Raw genomic sequence first — 17,064 nt, 5'->3', positions numbered from 1 at the left:
ACCACCGGGTGGGAAGAATATATATGAGACTATTCCGTGTTGAAATTTTGTAAGCTTTTCTTGCGTCTTCTATCGTACACTTTTGGCTGGAATTTCAAGCGCCTGTGACTTGAGACTACCTGTCTTGACACTCCGTTCCTGCATACACATCTGCCAGACCAAGTAAGTATTCCGTCCTCATCCTCAGCCATCGGTTAAGAATAAAAAAGGCCTTGGCTGCGGCTGTGAGCCCCCTGATTCTTCCTCGAGCCTCTTCGTCTGCTCCGCTTCCTGTGCAACCTCGCATTCTCGTGCCGCCTCCATCGCAAGCTTGTCCGACGACACCTCCGCCGGGCGACCTGGCCCTGGCTACCCGCTGCAGGCCTTCTACCACGGCCACTGTCCTGTCCTTTTTCCCCCCGTCACGATGCCCAAACACAGCCGTGTCTGCATATCTTTCGGCACCGCCGAGTAACCCCCACCATGCCATCAATGCCTTCCAGCATCTGCTCTCCCAGGGAGAAGCTGGGCGCACCAGACCACACCCGTCGGGAATTAGAGCCCCCTCCTCTCGCGCTGCCCATCCAGCCCTCGGCACCATCAACCGAGTCATCTACAACCCGTCGAGATGAGCAAACGCGCCCGAGGGAAGCACGGCTGCTTGAGGAAAGCATCCAGGAGGTCGGGACTTCCTCCCCCAAGGCGCGGCCGGATATGCATTTAAAGGTTGCGTTCGTCTTCATGTTGGCCGTGTTCACAACATGTCCATGCCGTTACTCACCGCACCATGCTTGCAATAGTCAATCGCGTACTCATACCAACGTATTCCACTACTCATTAGAGTCTTCCTAAGCTCAGCTGTGTCGTCGTCGAGTTCTAAGCAAGAAAAAAAAAATGTCCAATCGTGCACTTCCCCATAGCATCCTTCAAGCCCAACCCCCCCTTCTACGCCGTGATGCCGATGCTGGCTTGCATTGCGCACGCGTGGCCCTTGACTGTGCCGCAGAGATGGCCAACACGCGGATTTGCATTCCCAACTTCCAGGTTGCCTTTTCTGTCAGCTTGCAGCATCCACCTCAATTCTTTCCGTCCCACGAGTCTCCTCCCACATCTGCACGGTTGAAAGCCCCCCCCCCCCCCCCCCCATGTCTCATTGCGTTCGATGCTTGCGGTCACTAAAAACGCCACGCACGTTAACAAAATCAGCCCGTTCGAAACGTCATGCGTCAACCACACGCCAAAACTTACGTGCTCAGCCTTCGGGAAAGTTGATGCAGCTTCTTGTCATTGTCGGCCTCCTGAGCCGCCTTTTGGAGTGCCGTGGCTCGCTCCTCTTCCTGATGTTTCACCACCTCCTCGTGGCTGGGGGGCAGACGCTCGTTTTGCAAGTCGACTTTTCGGGCGTCCTCGAACGAGCTTATCGCCTTCTTGATACCCTCGGCACCAAGCATCAGCGTGCCGGCAGGGAGCCTGCCACCTGATACCGTCTTGAGCTCCGTCACCTTTTCCGACTCCTCTCGGAGCACCTGGAAAACACGCGACATGCGTCCGATGGCGAGAATCTTGTTCTTGATCGCCCTCCGCTTGAACTCGATCGAGTTGGGATCGTCACCGGCTTGCGACGCCGTCGGAGAGTGCGGGCTGGTGGAAGAAGGTGTTTCTTCCTTGAGCTCCTCTTCCGAGCATGTGCTCAGAATTGCAATCAGCATGTCGGTGATCTTCTCACCCACAAATGGTAGGGACCACGTGAAAACATCCATAAAGTTGGGTAACCAATAGGGGTGAGGTGTGCAGTTGAACTGGCGAATGTTCATCACGTTGTTTTCGTACTTGAGTACCGCTGCCTTGTTGTTATACACGTCGAGGTAGTTTGGCGCTGAAAATATCGTCATCACGCTGGGGAACCCAGTCGTACGCGTCTTTCGATACATGCGGTACCCAGCATCCTGAGCCTCGTGCGCTCGAATCACGGACAAAAGGTTGTTCTTCTCCAGGAACGCGCATGCTGCGGGATATGAGAAGAAGTATGAGCAGCCGCGGACGTGATTGTGCAGGAAGTAGTCACTTGTCTTCTCCTGACCAAAGTCCTCCAACGGATCGGCCCACAGAACATCGCACATGAGACCCTGGGTGGGAGGCTCTCGAAATCGGTCAATCTAAGCAAAATTAGCAAGCTCGATATATCAAGGTTTTTTTTTTTTTTTTCCCTGGGAGCAAACCGAGAGAACCGGGGGTTGCTGCGGGAATTCAGTACGTACACTTCTCAAATCGTCAAGGGTATGCAGCTCTGGGCTGAGACCGCCATGTATGCAGAGGAATTGTTTGTTCATGACTGCTGCCAGGGGGAGACTGCAGAAAGATTCCATGCAAGCATCGTAGACAGCCTCGGAATACTTGTGCTTGCATTCAAGCTTGAAGGTGAAATAATCGGTCAAGTGGCGACACTCGTGGTTGCCTCGGAGGAGCCAGAGAGTATCGGGGTAGTGAATTTTGAGACACCAGAGGTACAGCACACATTCGATGCTGAAGTATCCTCGGTCGACGTAATCACCCAGGAAAAGGTATCTGGTCTCTGCCGGATCGCCGCCCACTTCGAACAGTTTCATCAAATCATAGTACTGGCCGTGAACATCACCACAAACGGTGATGGGCGCATCCATCTCCAGGAGGTTGGGTTCGGCCCGCAAGAGTTCGGTACCCTTTCGAAGAATCCATAGTGCTTGCTCCTCCGTCAGACGGCCTTCGCGGTAGAAGTGTTGTTTCAGAAACGTAATGTTTGGTTTCGTGTGGGCGTCGTCTTCGAAGAATTGTTCATCTGCCGGCTTGGTCATGGCCGGCGCCTGAACATCTGGATTGGGTTTCCGAACATGAAGCATTAGCTATGTCAAGGACTTTTCTATACTTTCCATCATCGTGGGTCTATGACGTCTTCGAGTCGACGACCCAAAAGCTTCTCCACAAGAACAGGACAAGACCAACCTTTGCAGACTCTTTCTAGCGTGCTCACTTGTGTGCCATCTTCCATGGTGTGGATGGTAAAGTCGATTTCCGGCACGGGCTTCTTCTCTTGAATTGCGCGGATGGCATTATCAACCTGTAGGGTGCGGCGCACCTGCTCGGGTGGGGGATGACTGTCTGACTCCATGGTGCCGTACCCAAAGATGAGGACAAGAGGAGCGGCTCGTGTTGGAGAAAAAAAGGCGTGACGGTATACGGGTCGGGGATTTACTGGAACCGGCAAGGGCGAGCAGTTAGTTGTAAGGATTCCACGGCCGATATGATGCAACCGCTTCGTGGTCAGCGGTGAGGGGTAGCGTTTCGTCGGCTCGCGGGACAAGTAGGCCGGATCTGGGGAACGGCAGGACTATGTCGAAAACGAGGCCGCTCTGGCGAAGAAGCGAGAACGTTGGGCGACCTGAAGGCGGCAAGTAGGGCTGAAAAGGAGAAACTTTGGATGTATGGGGCGTGGTGAGAGTGGCAGGATGCAACGGGGACCTGTACAGCTGGTGACTGACTGACTCTAGGTAGGTACTGCCTAAGGTAGTCGGTAAATAATCAATCTGCCAACACCTGCAGAAGATGGGGATGGAAAAGAGCCCTGGACGGCCGGAGCTTGAGCTGGGCTTCGTTGAGTCAAGGCTGGATTGCCACTGACTGACGTGAGTGAGTGGTTTGAGCCCTGGGGCGGGCGAACGTCGAGAAAGCCTACAGGTGACCAGCAGGTCTACCCAACCTGCCCAATCAGGAGCTTGTGCTGATCAACCCCTCCATCTCCATGAGAGCGGGAGTACTCCGTAGCGGGGAGCCCTACTCCGTAGACCTTGCAGATCAAAACGCGCTTGTCTGTCCGAGAGGAGGCGGGCGGCACGATCAGTCTTTCGCATCGAGCAAATTGCAGGTAGTGTCAAGCGCCGCTTGACTTGACGAGATGAGGCCGGGTCATGAAGTCGCTTTGGTGTTCATTCCATTCATTGCTTGCAAGTCTTTCACTTTCCAACAGTCAATAACCCCTCAATCGATCCGCTCCTCTTTCCCCACTTTCTCTCCCGGGAGGCCGCCTCCTGATGACTCAGCCGAATGGGGAGGGAGCAATTCTTACAAGTCGACCTTGAAGCACATCTACAGTACAGAGTCGCCATGAACACGGGAAACTACGCCGTCTGCCGCCAACAATAGCTCTCTGTCTCGAGTTGATCAGATCGTCTTGTCGGAGGAAGGACCGCGTTTCGGCGAGTTGGAGTCGAGGTCCCAATCTTGAGCGAACATTTTCAAAGCAGCGTTTCTGCATGTCTCCTACTACAAGCAAGCTTTGGCGATGGGCATTTCACACTTGCCCAGTATCGACAACGTGTTTCGCTGGTGGAAGCCGCTGTAGCCTCGTGCGTGCAACATTTAGCCGTGGTAAGTCGAGGATAAACTAGGAGTGCCTTTTAAAGCATCGCCCGGCACAATGCGCAAGTGCTTTTCTCACGGGGCTGTAATTTCTTATGGCCGAGGCCTTTCCCGACCCGGTATTGGAAATCCGGCGCAATTTACCTCGCAACATGTTATCCTTCTCTGTCTATACCTACTGGCTCTGCTATCTTAAAGACTATAAACCAGCACAGTCATTGGGAAAGCCGGCAAGAGTGACGGGCATCCATAGGTAGTTGAAAGCTATTCACACTGTAATGAGTCGGCCTATGCAGCGTCAAAGGATACGCGTATCGGATCCAACGATTAGCTCTTGTGAACCACCGGAACACCTAGAGCTCGAGGTTTTGGCTGTCGCGTCGTCGGCCGCGTCGTTGCTACGCACACCCACCTCAATAGGTCATCAACAGCCAATTGGCGCGTATATGCACTCAAGTCACACTCAGCTGATATTCGCGGCGATGACTTCGTCTCTCGGAAAGTTGGACGTCTTCCAGCGGGAAATAAAGTCATCTTGGTTAACTGCCAACAGAATATCAGCTTTTGCTCCACATGCCACACGCAAGAAAGACGGCCAAGCAGCTTCGTGGCGTTACTTACTATACCCGCCACAAATCCGTCGTTGACCCTCAAAGGCTCTTCGGCCATGAAGGACGCGCCAATTGTCAAAGACTTGACCACGTTAGCCATTTCCTGCTCATTTGGAGGCATGGATGAGAAAAGGCATACTCAGCACTCGTCCAGGCGTGAGCTGGAACCAGTACTGGTTCTTCTTGCGCCGCAATATGCTGTCCCATGTTCTGGCTGCTGCGTACCATTTGTCGACGTCGGCCCGGAGCGGGATGACCCCTCTATCATCGTTGTTCCAGCGAATCCGGAACAGTCTTCGAGAACTTGTTTCAATGACGGCGTAACCCTTATCTGGTGCGATTGCCACGTCTTTATTCCCACTGGCATGCCATGGAACTCGGACAGTGCGAAGAATTTCGTACGCCTCTGGGTGCTCTAGTCTCAACCGATGGGCTGCTTGGAATCCATCGACAAGAAGTGATTGGCCGCCGAGGCTTTCTTCCTGCGCTTCACCGGGAGGCGGTTCGTGGGACAGCAAATGGAAAGCCTGCAAGCCGGCCGGTTCAGTGAAATAGGTTGTGTCTGTGTGTGCAGCTAGCGCCAGGTTCGTGTAAGCCGTGTCAGCCTTGGCGAGATCGGGTACAAAGTCGTAGAAGCCGCCGTAGTGAGTGTTGCGAATGGGCCCTATGGCCTCCAGGAGTTGCTTGGTAGCCTCGGGCGTCTTTGGTGTGTCGATGACGAAGCACAGGCCATAATTACGCTGCCCTTTCTTTGTAAGTGTGCCGGGTCATGAAAGCTCAAGCTCAAGGGGGGTACGGGAGCGCGCGCACAATCTTGTTTGTTAGCTCCGCCATCCCGGCGTTATTGCATTTGTCCATGACAGATTGGTAAGAGACTTCAGGAGGGTTGGAAGCTATAGAGTGGTTCCAGAACCGACTTCCGCTACAAGTTTCGTCAGATCAGATTGAGCGCATGAAGGAAAAGAGATGGCATTCGGCTCACTGAATGCGGTTCAGAACCTTGCTTGGGTCTCGATGCACTAAAGAACGTAACCATGACCACGTGTAGGTGCTCTTGTGCCAGTCCGACCCTTACCTCCCGAGGTTAGTTGGGTCAGGCGCCCGAGATGACGAGGGAGCTCATACACAAGACATCAAAGCCATCTTCGTTTGTTTCGAGGGCCCTTGCGGATATGTTCATTGAAATCTTTCGGCATCATCAGCATGATGCCGATTTGGATTCGACCCTGGTGTGTCACCGCAGAGTGAGAGGAAGCAGACCTCGAACGTGTTGAAGTTTCGCTGCATTGTGTCTTGGTTGACACACTCTGTGCAGCGGCAGTTATCCCTGATATGCATGAGCAACGTTGAATGATGCGACAACAGTTTTGGTCAGGATGCATGTACCTAAGCCACAGCTGCGGGCTGCATTGACAACGTTAGAATCCAGCCATGTCGCGCGAACAATGTCATGATGTTGCCTGCTCACATCTTCCGCACGACCACTTCTTGGTCTTTTTGGCTTCTTAAAAGTAGTTCCCCCTGATCCCATCTAATCGTGGTAGTTAAAGCGCGGATGGCTTGCGGTGATCTCGGCAATGGTCTGTTGAGCGTTGATCCGGTGAATGCCGACCGTCCTTGATTCGAGTCAGTTTGGGAAGCCGGCACCCTTCAAGATATCAATTAGGCCAAAGTACCTCGAAGTCGCATGAAGGATCTCAAAGCAGAGGACATGGTGAATCAGCAAGGAATTCGACCGACTTCGAATGGGGAGCGTCGAGGAAGTCTTGGGGAATCAGAGAACCCTGATCAAGCCGTCAGCCATGTGCCATGCGCCATGCGCCAGTCTGGTGCCATGTGGTTGATGATTGCGGAGCGGCGGCAACTGGCGGCCAGCGGACTAGTTATACTGTAGCGTTTAGCGCAGATCGTTCGTTGTGCCGCAGCTTATGCTGGTGAGCTGGGGACGAGGACGGGCCGGGTAAACACCTGCCAGCCCACCAGCTTTGACATCTCATTGGCGGTCACCAGTGCATACTTTATGCTAGACTCGCGCATGGTTGCGTGCTGCAAGCCCCCACGCTGGTCGCCGTGATTTCAGTTTATTGCCACTTCTATCGATCCTTAATAACTCGAACTGATTCCCATCTCTTCTGTCACGCAAGCCGTCGCGATATATTCTTTTTTTTCTCTTGTCTATTATACTCCTTTTTTTTTTCTTAACTTTAAACCAGTCTCCGAAGGGCCTCTCCGCGAATAGCAGCCTCGAGCCACTGCCCATATTTGCAGCTTGCAATGGCTGCTTTCCCTTGACAGCAGACCGAAGCAAACACCAATGAAGGTTGAGGTGTTACAGCGCTAGACTCGGGCAGACGGCATGCGATAGCATTTCAACAGTATGAATTCACAAAACCCTCAATTCACCAATTTTTACGACGACCAGGTGGAGGCTTTTCGGCAGGTTCAGTCTCCAGGGCGAGTCCTGGACCGCTTGAACGAGCCGACAGCTATCATCACCATCGTGGTACTCCTGGTCGCGTTGGTTCTCAAAATTAACACCATTGAATCGTCTTTCGAATCCATCGCTTACTCGATAGCTACACACCTTTGGGACTTGCTTGTTTCGGCAATCCCAACAGCAATGCTGGTTGCTGTCCATAACTGGGTCAACCCAAAGTCCATGACTGAGCCGCCTCCGGACACGCACGCTGCCAAAAGCAAGATGGTGAGAAGAATAGTGGGCTTGGACCGCCCAGGCGGCATGATGGAACATGTTTTCCTGGCAAGAAATAGAGCCCTATCCGTTACAGGCAGCGTGTTGGGTTTGAAGCTGGATCTGGAACGGCCGGCAGGTTTAGGCAATCGGGATAATTCCTGTTATCAGAATAGCATCCTGCAAGGCCTCGCCTCCCTCCCTTCATTCCCCAACTATCTCTCGGCATGTGTACGGGCCATCGACATGCAGCGACCGACCGACGACGTGGCGCATACTTTACGATCCCTCATCGCGGACCTCAACGACTGCACAAACAATGGGAAAACGATATGGACCCCAAGTCTCCTAAAGTCCATGAGCACATGGACTCAACAGGACGCGCAGGAGTACTTCTCCAAGATACTTGATGATGTGGACAAGAGTGTTGCCAGGGCAATCAAGTCCACGCGGCGGCATTGCGGCTTGGGATCCGACTGCAGCAGCAAAGACGATTTCGTCTATAGCGAACACAGCCAGCACAGCGATGACAGTGGGTATCAGAGCCTCCAATCGAACGCGGAGCTTGCAGCCGCAAAAACTCTTCGCAATCCTCTAGAAGGCCTGCTTGCGCAGCGAGTGGCATGCGTTCGATGCGGGCATTCGGAAGGTTTGTCAATGATACCTTTCAGCTGTTTGACGCTCAGTCTTGGCCTGGACAAGCATCATCACGACCTCTACGAGCGGCTTGATGCCTACAGCAAGGTGGAGGAGATTGAAGGGGTCGAATGCCCCAAGTGCACACTGCTCAAGGCTCAAAACCTGCTTACCAAGCTGCTGGAACAGTTTCGCGCAAGGGATTCCCCTTTCAGATTGGAAGAGCCGCTTCGCAGACTTGAACAAGTCGAGCTAGCTCTCGAGGAGGACGACTTTGACGAAAGGACAATCACAGAAAAGTGCAACATCTCATCCCAAGGCAAAGTCACGACTACCAAAACTAAGCAAATTGTGATTGCGCGCCCACCACAGAGCCTGGCCATTCACGTGAATCGATCCGTTTTTGACCCGAGGACGTTTGATATGATCAAGAATTCTGCCCCCGTCTCATTCCCACAAACGCTGGATCTCGGTCCTTGGTGCCTGGGAAGTGGCCAAGATGCCGAGGAGAAATTAGCTGGCGATGGCGGATCTGAGCAAGAACAATGGCTCCTGGACCCAAGACGCTCCATGGTTGCCGGTGACTTGAGTCCATCGAGACTGACAGGCCCCATTTACGAGCTTCGAGCAGTTGTTACTCACTATGGACGCCATGAAAATGGCCACTATATATGTTACAGGAGGTACCCTGATTCTGAGGCGCCCGAGAGCAACGAAGCATCTTCAACCGTTGTCATCGATGGCGATAAAGATGATGGTGGCCTGGCAGAAGACCAGAAGCCACGAATGCGATCCAAGGCAAACAACCCGGGCTGGTGGCGTTTGAGCGATCACAATGTCAGCAAAGTCGACGAAGACGTGGTCATGTCGCTGGCTCCTGGAGTTTTTATGCTCTTTTACGAATGTGTGGATCCTAGCATAGTTCTGCAAGCCGAAGAAGCCAGGATGGAGGATGCTCAGGAGATGGCGGTGCCTGACCTGAAGGACGACGAGATGCCAAGCGGAATGGCAACCGAACCTGCTGATATTGCCGTGTTCGAAAGGCAGGACCTACACACAGGGACGGGAAGCGGACCGACGAGATGTGCTCTCTCCAGCAGCACAGTTGACGAGCTTTCCGAGCCCGAAACGTTGGACACCAGCAGGGACACAGCAGATGACTCGACAACTGTGACGTCTGCACCATCCAGCGTTTCGCATTGGACGCATGATGATGAGGAAGAACAGCTGGATGGTAAGGGTCCGTCTTGATCCCAGGGGAACCGGATAGACGGAACAAAAATGGGGGCTTTGGTGTTGCGACGTCTTTGACAAGGCATGATTATTGTATCCTTTTTCTCCCTGGAAACTGCATTGCGATGGAGTTGGGCGGATTGCTGGTTTCAGAAGCCTGCATTGGCACGGTTGATACATTGTACTATGGGCTCAAGAAGATGCAAGATGCAGTCTGTAGCAAGAATAAAGATGGCGACATTGATCATCACTGCTCTATACTTTGTGCTCGGGAGGCCTAACTCTGGTATTTTGGGGCTGAGGTGCCTGAGGCAACAACCAGACCCGACTTATCACGGCGCGGAAGACGGACCTATGAGGCACATTTATGGAAGAATTTGACCGGAAGCAAATGCTAGTAGCCTAGCATGCATCTAGGGCTTTTGTCCTGTGTCCATCTCACGCGGTAGGGGAAGGGGGGGGGGAGGGGGACATCAGGGCATCTCGTGGAGGGGGATCCTGAGCAAAAATGGGACGGGCCGCATTTAGTGTTTCGCGTCGTACCAGTGGCGCTCAGCTTGTGTTGAGAAAGAGGCGTGAAGCGCTTGTGAACTGGGTTGGAATTGCCTGTGGGTGTACGGGGTACTCCAAGGAGCAACGCTGCAAGTCCCACGGGAAGCGCTATTCCTTTTCCCTGCCGCGATATTTTGTTGATGCGTGTGGGCACAGGCTCCCATCATGCAAGGGTGGGGGCCCTTGATGCCAAGAAGGCGGCACGGTTTTTTAGTCGAGAATCAAGATGTGGCTTGGCTTGGGCTTGTTGGCAAGTTTGTCGATGCCAAGGGTCAGCCCAGCCCAGGCTAGTTACCTAACCTAGGCCTGGTGCTTTCACTAGGCGTCTTGGCCTGCCTGCTGCTCAATACTTCCATCGCATGTGACGCAAGGGATGCGGAGGACGGAGGAGAACCGATCAACTGGGTGAGGGGAGGGGAGGGGAGGGGAGGGGAGGGGAGGGGAATGTGGCTAGCTCCCTCCCTCCATGGCGTAGATTAGCTTACTGCATGTGCGTGAAGTGTGGTATACGGATAGACGTGTTAGGGGCTGGCGGAGAGGGGGATGGAGCAAGGGAAAACGTGTCGATGGACCAGACTTGTTGGAAACATCAACGCTCTGAGACGGAGCAAGGAGTAGGAGTGCCGCAGTTGCTTGTCATGCCTGGCAACTCGGGGAACCGGTCTGGTAGTTGGACGAATTGCCTTTTAGTGAGCACTGGTTCTCCCTTGACAGGAGCTGGAGCTGACTGGAGCCTCCAGGCACTAACAAGTCTGGTAGCGGCCATCCGGATGGCCTCAACTTTTAGAGGAACATTGAAGCTTTACAGTGCCGCCCCCGAATCTACAGGTATGTATAAAGCCGTGCGGGCTTCCAAGCGTGCCATAAGCCAGCTGACAGGGTTCGTAACTTCGTAGCACCTCGTACCTCGTACCTCGTACCTCGATGCATTTGCTGTTAACATTGACAGGAGATGCTGCGGGGGCTATGTACTAAAATCGGAACAGGCACGCCCACTTAGGGGTCAACTGGTGGCAGCTTGGTTGCATCTCCAAACTCGTGAGTACATGTGTATGTACTCCGCATGTCGCGACTCAATTTTTCCGTCAGCAACTGAGCACTGAGCAGCACTACGCGCCAAGGGCCGGTCGGGTCATGACTGGAATAAACAGGTCAGCGGGTGGCTGCCAATTCCAGCTTCACAGAATCATTGCCGTGCACCCATAATGTCTTGCCCCTGCACGGACTATTCTCGGATAAGTACCTCACCTAACCTACCGTATGCGGGCGGGCAATGGGTTTGAGACTTTCTTCGGTACTTCCATTGGACAGCTGGGTCTCCAGGCCCCTTGCCATTTACAGTTGGATCCATAGCTGTGATGCGGTACTACATACCTACGGATACTACCTACTCCGTACACTGTAGTCCACGGTCTAAGCCCCCTTTGGCTAGAAAAAGGGGTTCAGCTCCCAATAATGACGATCCAGAGAGCCCTCGAGTAATTCAGCCTCGCGTACGGAGTACGGGCAACGGAGTAATCGTGTTATTCTCGCTCTTTGCGGCCCATGCTCGTTCAGAGTTTTTTTCATGTTAAATTGTCAGCTCAGATTCGGGTTTTTTTTTTTTTTTTTTTTTTTTAATTCGCCTTTTGCCCTGATCCCAGGCCAACAGAGCCCAGACCCGGCAAATGCAATTTGTCTTTTGAGGGAGGTCAGCGCTGTCGCTCCTTCCCGCCATTGATGCCCCGTGGCGCGACCGTGCCTTCCACTAATCCCGCGACCCCGTCTCAATCTCATCCGCACGGCTGCCTCTTGTTTGGTCCTCGACACCAACTCCAGACTGCCCAACCACCACCGCCGACCCTGCGACGCAGGACTTTTGGCCTTTGTTCATCTCTTCGCAATTCGTTCACATGTAGCGCGACTGCGCACGCAGAAGAGACGACGCAGACCTTCCTCACCACGTCTCGCTTGGCTAGCCGAACGGCACCGGTGTTCGCTCAATCCTAGTCTCTCATGGCCTCGCACCCCTCGTCATCCAGCACACCGTCCTCCGCAATGTCGTCGTCTACCGCTCCCTCCTCTTCGTTCAACATGGACGATGATGTGCTACCAACCAATGCCGTCAGCAAGGAAGAGGAACCAGTCGCTAGGACTTTACACACGGCCGTGTATATATCGTGCGTGCAATCACCCTTTCCCGTTTACGGCAGATCAGATGCTTCCGAAAAGGTGGCTGTCATCCAGACGAGTCGGCCTGCGTTGTCTCGTCGCAGATTCGGGAAGAGCCTACTGACACCTGCACATTCAGAGCCTGGATTTTTGTTTCAAATTGCACTATTCTTTTCAATAAGTGGTTAATAGACACTGGAGGATTTCGTATGTCCTCTCCCGCCCCATGCCAATCTTTATTGTTCACGAATCATGGCTAACAGGAGTGCTTAGGCTTCCGTAAGTTGACCCCATTTTGAAGCGTGGCCCACTCCTCCATCAACTGGGCTGTCTGGGACAGGCAACGAAACGGAGAATCCAGGGAAACGAGGGTTCCCGCCGGCGAGAAACGTCTCACTGACCTAGCACCAGCTATCCTCTTGACCTGTTGGCATCTGGTTTTCGCTACAATCGCTACACAAATTCTCGCTCGGTCGACGTCGTTGCTCGACTCTCGTAAGAAGATACCGCTTACCTCCCGCACGTACTGCCGAACAATCCTCCCCATCGGCATCTTTTACTCTGGATCTCTCGTTTGCTCCAATGTGGTCTATCTGTATCTGTCTGTGCCCTTCATCCAGATGCTCAAGGCTGCAGCCCCTGTAGCGGTGCTCTTCACCTCTTGGGCATGGCGCGTTGCCGAGCCTAATCTGGCATCCTTCCTCAACGTTCTGTGGATCGTGGCAGGTGTGGCGCTGGCCTCGGTCGGTGAAATCCACTTCTCCCTCATTGGTTTCATGTACCAGATGGGTGGCATTGTTTTCGAGGCTATACGCATCGTCATGATTCAAGTATTGCTCAGCGGAGACGGCATGAAGATGGACCCCCTCGTTGGGCTTTACTACTTTGCTCCCGTCTGTGCCGTCATGAACTTTCTCGTGGCTGTACCCAGCGAATTGCCAAGGTTCACGTGGGCTGCCGTGTCTGACGTCGGAATTAGCATACTGATTCTGAATGCTTCTATTGCTTTTTTGTTGAACATCACCAGCGTCTTTTTGGTACGTACATGTTGCTAAGCGTTGCTGCGAGAGCCATGCTCCCTCTGTTCCATCCTTGCTGACAAGCAACCATTTCAGATTGGACGCACGTCCGGCCTGGTCATGACCCTTACTGGCATATTCAAGAACATTCTTCTCATCATCGTGTCTATTCTTATCTGGAACACCAAGATCTCGTTTATGCAAACTATTGGATACGCCATTGCTCTCGCCGGTTTAACGTACTACTCGCTTGGTTACGAGCAAATCGTCAAGCTGTTTCGCTTGTCTATTTCGTGGACAGTCAGCATGTGGAGTTCGACGTCTGCTCAGGGCCGCGGCTCCGGCTCTTTGGCGACACGACGATGCGTTGTTATCACGGCACTCGTCTTTGGCGGCTTATTCATCTTTGTTGCTGCCTTGCAACATTACGACCCGCAAAAGACTCAGATGCTGAGACTTCCCTCATGGTCCGGAACGGAGTGAAATTCCCACCCTGTTGCATGGATGTAATTTCACGGATGATAGAATGTGTCAAGGAAGGGAAAAAAAAAACGGAAAAAAAAGAAGAGGAGGGTTCAATAGCGGTCCGAACAATAGATAACATTTGCCAGAATGTCGCTTGTATGATGTTGAAATTGGGGGCCTGATAACTTGATGACTAGAACTTTGTCTCTGCTGGTCTTTATGATGACGTCTCGATGGTATATAGCCGATGCCGACTGTCAGTTGCAAGGACAGAATATAATGCCCCGAGCAAAGTACAAAATTTAAGCAAGTTTGTGACGGCAGGAATTCCGGGGTATCAATTTGTATCGAACGGGCGGCAGAGAAACAAAGTCCGCGTCGAGGCTAGCGACTCCTGCTCCTGCGGCGCCGGCTAGGCGATCTCGTACGCCGTCGGTCTCTACGAGGAGACAAGCTCCTCCTGTCTCTGCGTCGCCGGTCGTCCTTGTCCGCGTCTCGGTCGCGGTCTCTGCCCTTGTCTCTGTGACTGTGGCGTGACCTGTCGCGCCTGTCTCTGTCGCGATCCCGGTCACGGGTGCGACTCTTGTCTCTGTCGCGGTGTCTGTCACGATCTCTGTCCCTGTCCCTGTCCCTGTCCCTGTCTCTGTCTCTGTCCCTGTCCCTGTCCCTGTCCCTGTCCCTGTCCCTGTCCCTGTCGCGATCTCTGTCCCTGTACCTCCTATCACGACTATTGCTCCGCGACCGACTGCGCCGTCTTTCGTCACGGCGGCCGTCTCGACGGTCTTCTCGCGCTGCTTAGAGCCCATTAGTCGAGACGCCCGGGCCGCGCCCACACGCCCAGCGACGCGAGGAATTTCGCAGACTTACTGGTCTTTTTGTCGTCCACGCCTGGGATGGGAAGACCCTTGGCCTTGGCGTACTTCTGGGCGGCTAGGTAGGCTTTGGCTTCCTTCTCGCGCTTCTTCACCTCTACGAGCTTCCGCTCCTCCAGCTCTTCTCGGACGGCCGAGGCGGTGCGGACGACAGCGGCGCCGGGGCGGGAGCGGGAACCTGAGCGGGAGCGGGAGCGGGAGCGGTCCCGACCCCTCTCGCGCTCGGCGTCTCGGTCGCGGTTCCTGTCTCTGTCCTTGTCTCTCGCTCTGTCGCGATGCCGATCGTGGCTGTGCCGTCGCACCTGCGGTGACCGAGCCGAGGCCCGAGGGTCGTAGTGGTCGGCGGCCGCGCCGCGTCGGCTGTCTCTCGACAGGCTCCGGTCGCGTCTGGCTCGGGAGCGGCTCCGCGCCCGTCTTTCCGCGCGGACAGGTGTGCGGGACCGCTGTCGCTCGGAGCTGCTCCGGTCGCGCCGCTCCGACCTCAGCGGCGACCGCGTGCGCTCCCTGCGTCGCGTCGAGCGGCTCCGGTCGCGGACGCGGTCTCGTCTGTGCCGAGAACGCGACCTGTCGCGTCTTAGCCGCGAGCGACTCCTGTCCCGTCGTCTGTTGCGGTCTCGGGACCGGCTCCTTTCTCGCTGGGGGGACTGCGACCGTCTATCCCGTCTCCGGCTGTCTTCGCGACGGCGGCTCCTCTCCCGAGCCGCGTTGCGGTCTCTGTCTCCGGCACGAGAGGCGCTACGGCTCGATCGTCTCCCGTCTCGCAAGCCAGTCGGCTTCGAGTCTGCCGGAGCCTGCGACTCTCGCCTTTCGCTTCGGGAGCCGCTTTCGGCAACTTTGCGGGAGTCTCTTCTGATGGGGTCAATCGCAGAAGCCGGCACGGATTTCCTCGGAGGCGGGGCGAGGGCCGCGTCAACCTCGAGCTCGACCTTGGCATGATCAGACCTGGAGCTTTCTCGCAGCAAGTCCGCCAAGGCTTCTTGTTCCAGTCTCTCGTTGTCCTCCTTGGAGAGCTTTTGCTCCTGCACTGCCTCTTTGGCCTTTGAGGCCCTTTCCCTGTCGCGGTCGAGGGAGCGATCTCGCGAGTGGTCTCGTCCACGGTCCTTGTTGCTGTCCCTGTACCTTTCCTGGTCGCGATCCTTGTCCCGATCCCTGTCTCTTGATCGGTCACGGTCGCGTTGCTGCTCCCTCTCCTTTTCTCGGAGTTCACGCTCTTTGTGTCTTTTCTCCCGCTCCTCGTCACGCACCCTTTCCCTTTCGGCACGGTCCTCTTCTCGCTTTCTACGCCGCCCGTCTCTCTCTTCTTGCCGCTTCAGCTCGGCTTGTTCGCGTTCGCGTTCTTCCTTCTTGCGCTCCTCCTTGGCGATGCGGCGCTTTTCCTCGTCAATGGCCAGTTCCTTTTGGCGAAGTTCTTCTCTCACGCGTTCCCGCTCAGCTTGCCGCGCCTCTGTGTCTGCAGCGTACTCCTCATCGGTCTTGGAGCCACGGAGCCGCTCAGCCTCGGCCGCGTCTTCGCCAATGTCGGCCCGGCGAATCTCTCGAATCCGTTCCTCAATGGCGTCGAGGTCTATAAGCTGGCCGATGACGTCCTCGGCTTTGTGATAGACGCCGGATCGTTCAAGAGCGCCGTCAATGAGAGCTGCGGCCTTGCGCGGATCCAAGGTCAGCAGCTGCTGAGGATTGCGCTCGACCTCCTTCTCTGCCACTTCGAGGATGGCCTTTGTGACTTGCGCTTCGTAGTCCTGCACCACCATCATGTGTGAGTACAGTAACTTGTGGGGGGACTTTCTGGGGGCGGGTGTGTAGGGAAACGGATCCCCAAAAGGGAAATCATACGCTGGCTTCGAACTTATCCCACACTTGCTTTCGAATCAAGTCGTACGCGCCTTCCTTTTTGAAGCTGTGTGCCAGGCTCTCGATGGCAGCCCGGGTCGCAGAAGGGAGCGGGAGGTCAGACGCTTTGAACTTGCGCGGCACCGGACGGGCGATGGCGTTGGAATTGTCCGTCATGGTAGGTTTCTCAGCAGAGGTAGCCATGTTCGCTTGGGGAAGAAGCGGACGCGAAGGCGAGGTTGACCGGTCTTGCAGCTGCAGCGAGCGAAGGGATTGGAGATGTTTACGTGCGGGTCGACATTTCGCTTGGAGGCGCACATGTACGCGCGGCGTTACGGGTCCTGTCCTACAAAACAAGAGCCTGTTCACGAGTGTGGAGGTGAAGGAGCAGCGCGTAAGAGGACATGATGGGACGAAGAGGACATGGAGATGGACGGTTGAAGTCATGGGAGACTGGAAGGCTGGAGGGAGAAACGCCAGCTCACGTGATGGTGGCACTGGCCTCGGGGGGAACTTGTAGGAGTGGTGCTGGAATGTACCCAGTACCTGTGTCACATGTCACTCACGTGACACCCTCACGTGACAATACCCATATATATATACGTATAGATTAGCTCCCCGTAGACATTAGC

General features: G+C 54.6%; 5 protein-coding genes across 5 annotated transcripts; 2 read left to right on the top strand and 3 right to left on the bottom strand.

Moving 5' to 3' along the window:
• Positions 1-1,129: 1,129 nt before the first annotated feature.
• Positions 1,130-3,124, bottom strand: UV8b_04263 (uncharacterized protein; the record flags this gene model as incomplete). The annotated part of the gene is made up of 4 exons (XM_043141761.1): positions 1,130-1,154; positions 1,228-2,135; positions 2,238-2,827; positions 2,959-3,124. 4 exons carry the CDS (start codon positions 3,122-3,124, stop codon positions 1,130-1,132), a joined length of 1,689 nt encoding a protein of 562 aa, XP_042997695.1.
• A 1,710-nt stretch (positions 3,125-4,834) lies between these two features.
• On the bottom strand, positions 4,835-6,695 carry UV8b_04262 (uncharacterized protein; the record flags this gene model as incomplete). The annotated part of the gene is made up of 10 exons (XM_043141760.1): positions 4,835-4,914; positions 4,993-5,064; positions 5,122-5,722; positions 5,793-5,904; positions 5,965-6,052; positions 6,108-6,168; positions 6,243-6,309; positions 6,369-6,386; positions 6,451-6,598; positions 6,659-6,695. 10 exons carry the CDS (start codon positions 6,693-6,695, stop codon positions 4,835-4,837), a joined length of 1,284 nt encoding a protein of 427 aa, XP_042997694.1.
• A 664-nt stretch (positions 6,696-7,359) lies between these two features.
• Positions 7,360-9,561, top strand: UV8b_04261 (uncharacterized protein; the record flags this gene model as incomplete). Its single annotated transcript, XM_043141759.1, has 1 exon — positions 7,360-9,561. The coding sequence occupies one exon, from the start codon at positions 7,360-7,362 to the stop codon at positions 9,559-9,561; it is 2,202 nt and encodes a 733-aa protein (XP_042997693.1).
• A 2,529-nt stretch (positions 9,562-12,090) lies between these two features.
• Positions 12,091-13,748, top strand: UV8b_04260 (uncharacterized protein; the record flags this gene model as incomplete). Its single annotated transcript, XM_043141758.1, has 5 exons — positions 12,091-12,254; positions 12,386-12,453; positions 12,520-12,525; positions 12,658-13,283; positions 13,362-13,748. 5 exons carry the CDS (start codon positions 12,091-12,093, stop codon positions 13,746-13,748), a joined length of 1,251 nt encoding a protein of 416 aa, XP_042997692.1.
• A 366-nt stretch (positions 13,749-14,114) lies between these two features.
• UV8b_04259 (uncharacterized protein) lies at positions 14,115-16,636 on the bottom strand (the record flags this gene model as incomplete). Its single annotated transcript, XM_043141757.1, has 3 exons — positions 14,115-14,521; positions 14,598-16,341; positions 16,436-16,636. 3 exons carry the CDS (start codon positions 16,634-16,636, stop codon positions 14,115-14,117), a joined length of 2,352 nt encoding a protein of 783 aa, XP_042997691.1.
• Between the last annotated feature and the right edge of the window lie 428 nt (positions 16,637-17,064).

This window comes from Ustilaginoidea virens, chromosome 3 (assembly GCF_000687475.1).
Source record: "Ustilaginoidea virens chromosome 3, complete sequence".
Lineage (NCBI taxonomy): Eukaryota > Fungi > Ascomycota > Sordariomycetes > Hypocreales > Clavicipitaceae > Ustilaginoidea > Ustilaginoidea virens.
This window is presented reverse-complemented; position numbering and strand designations above follow the sequence as displayed.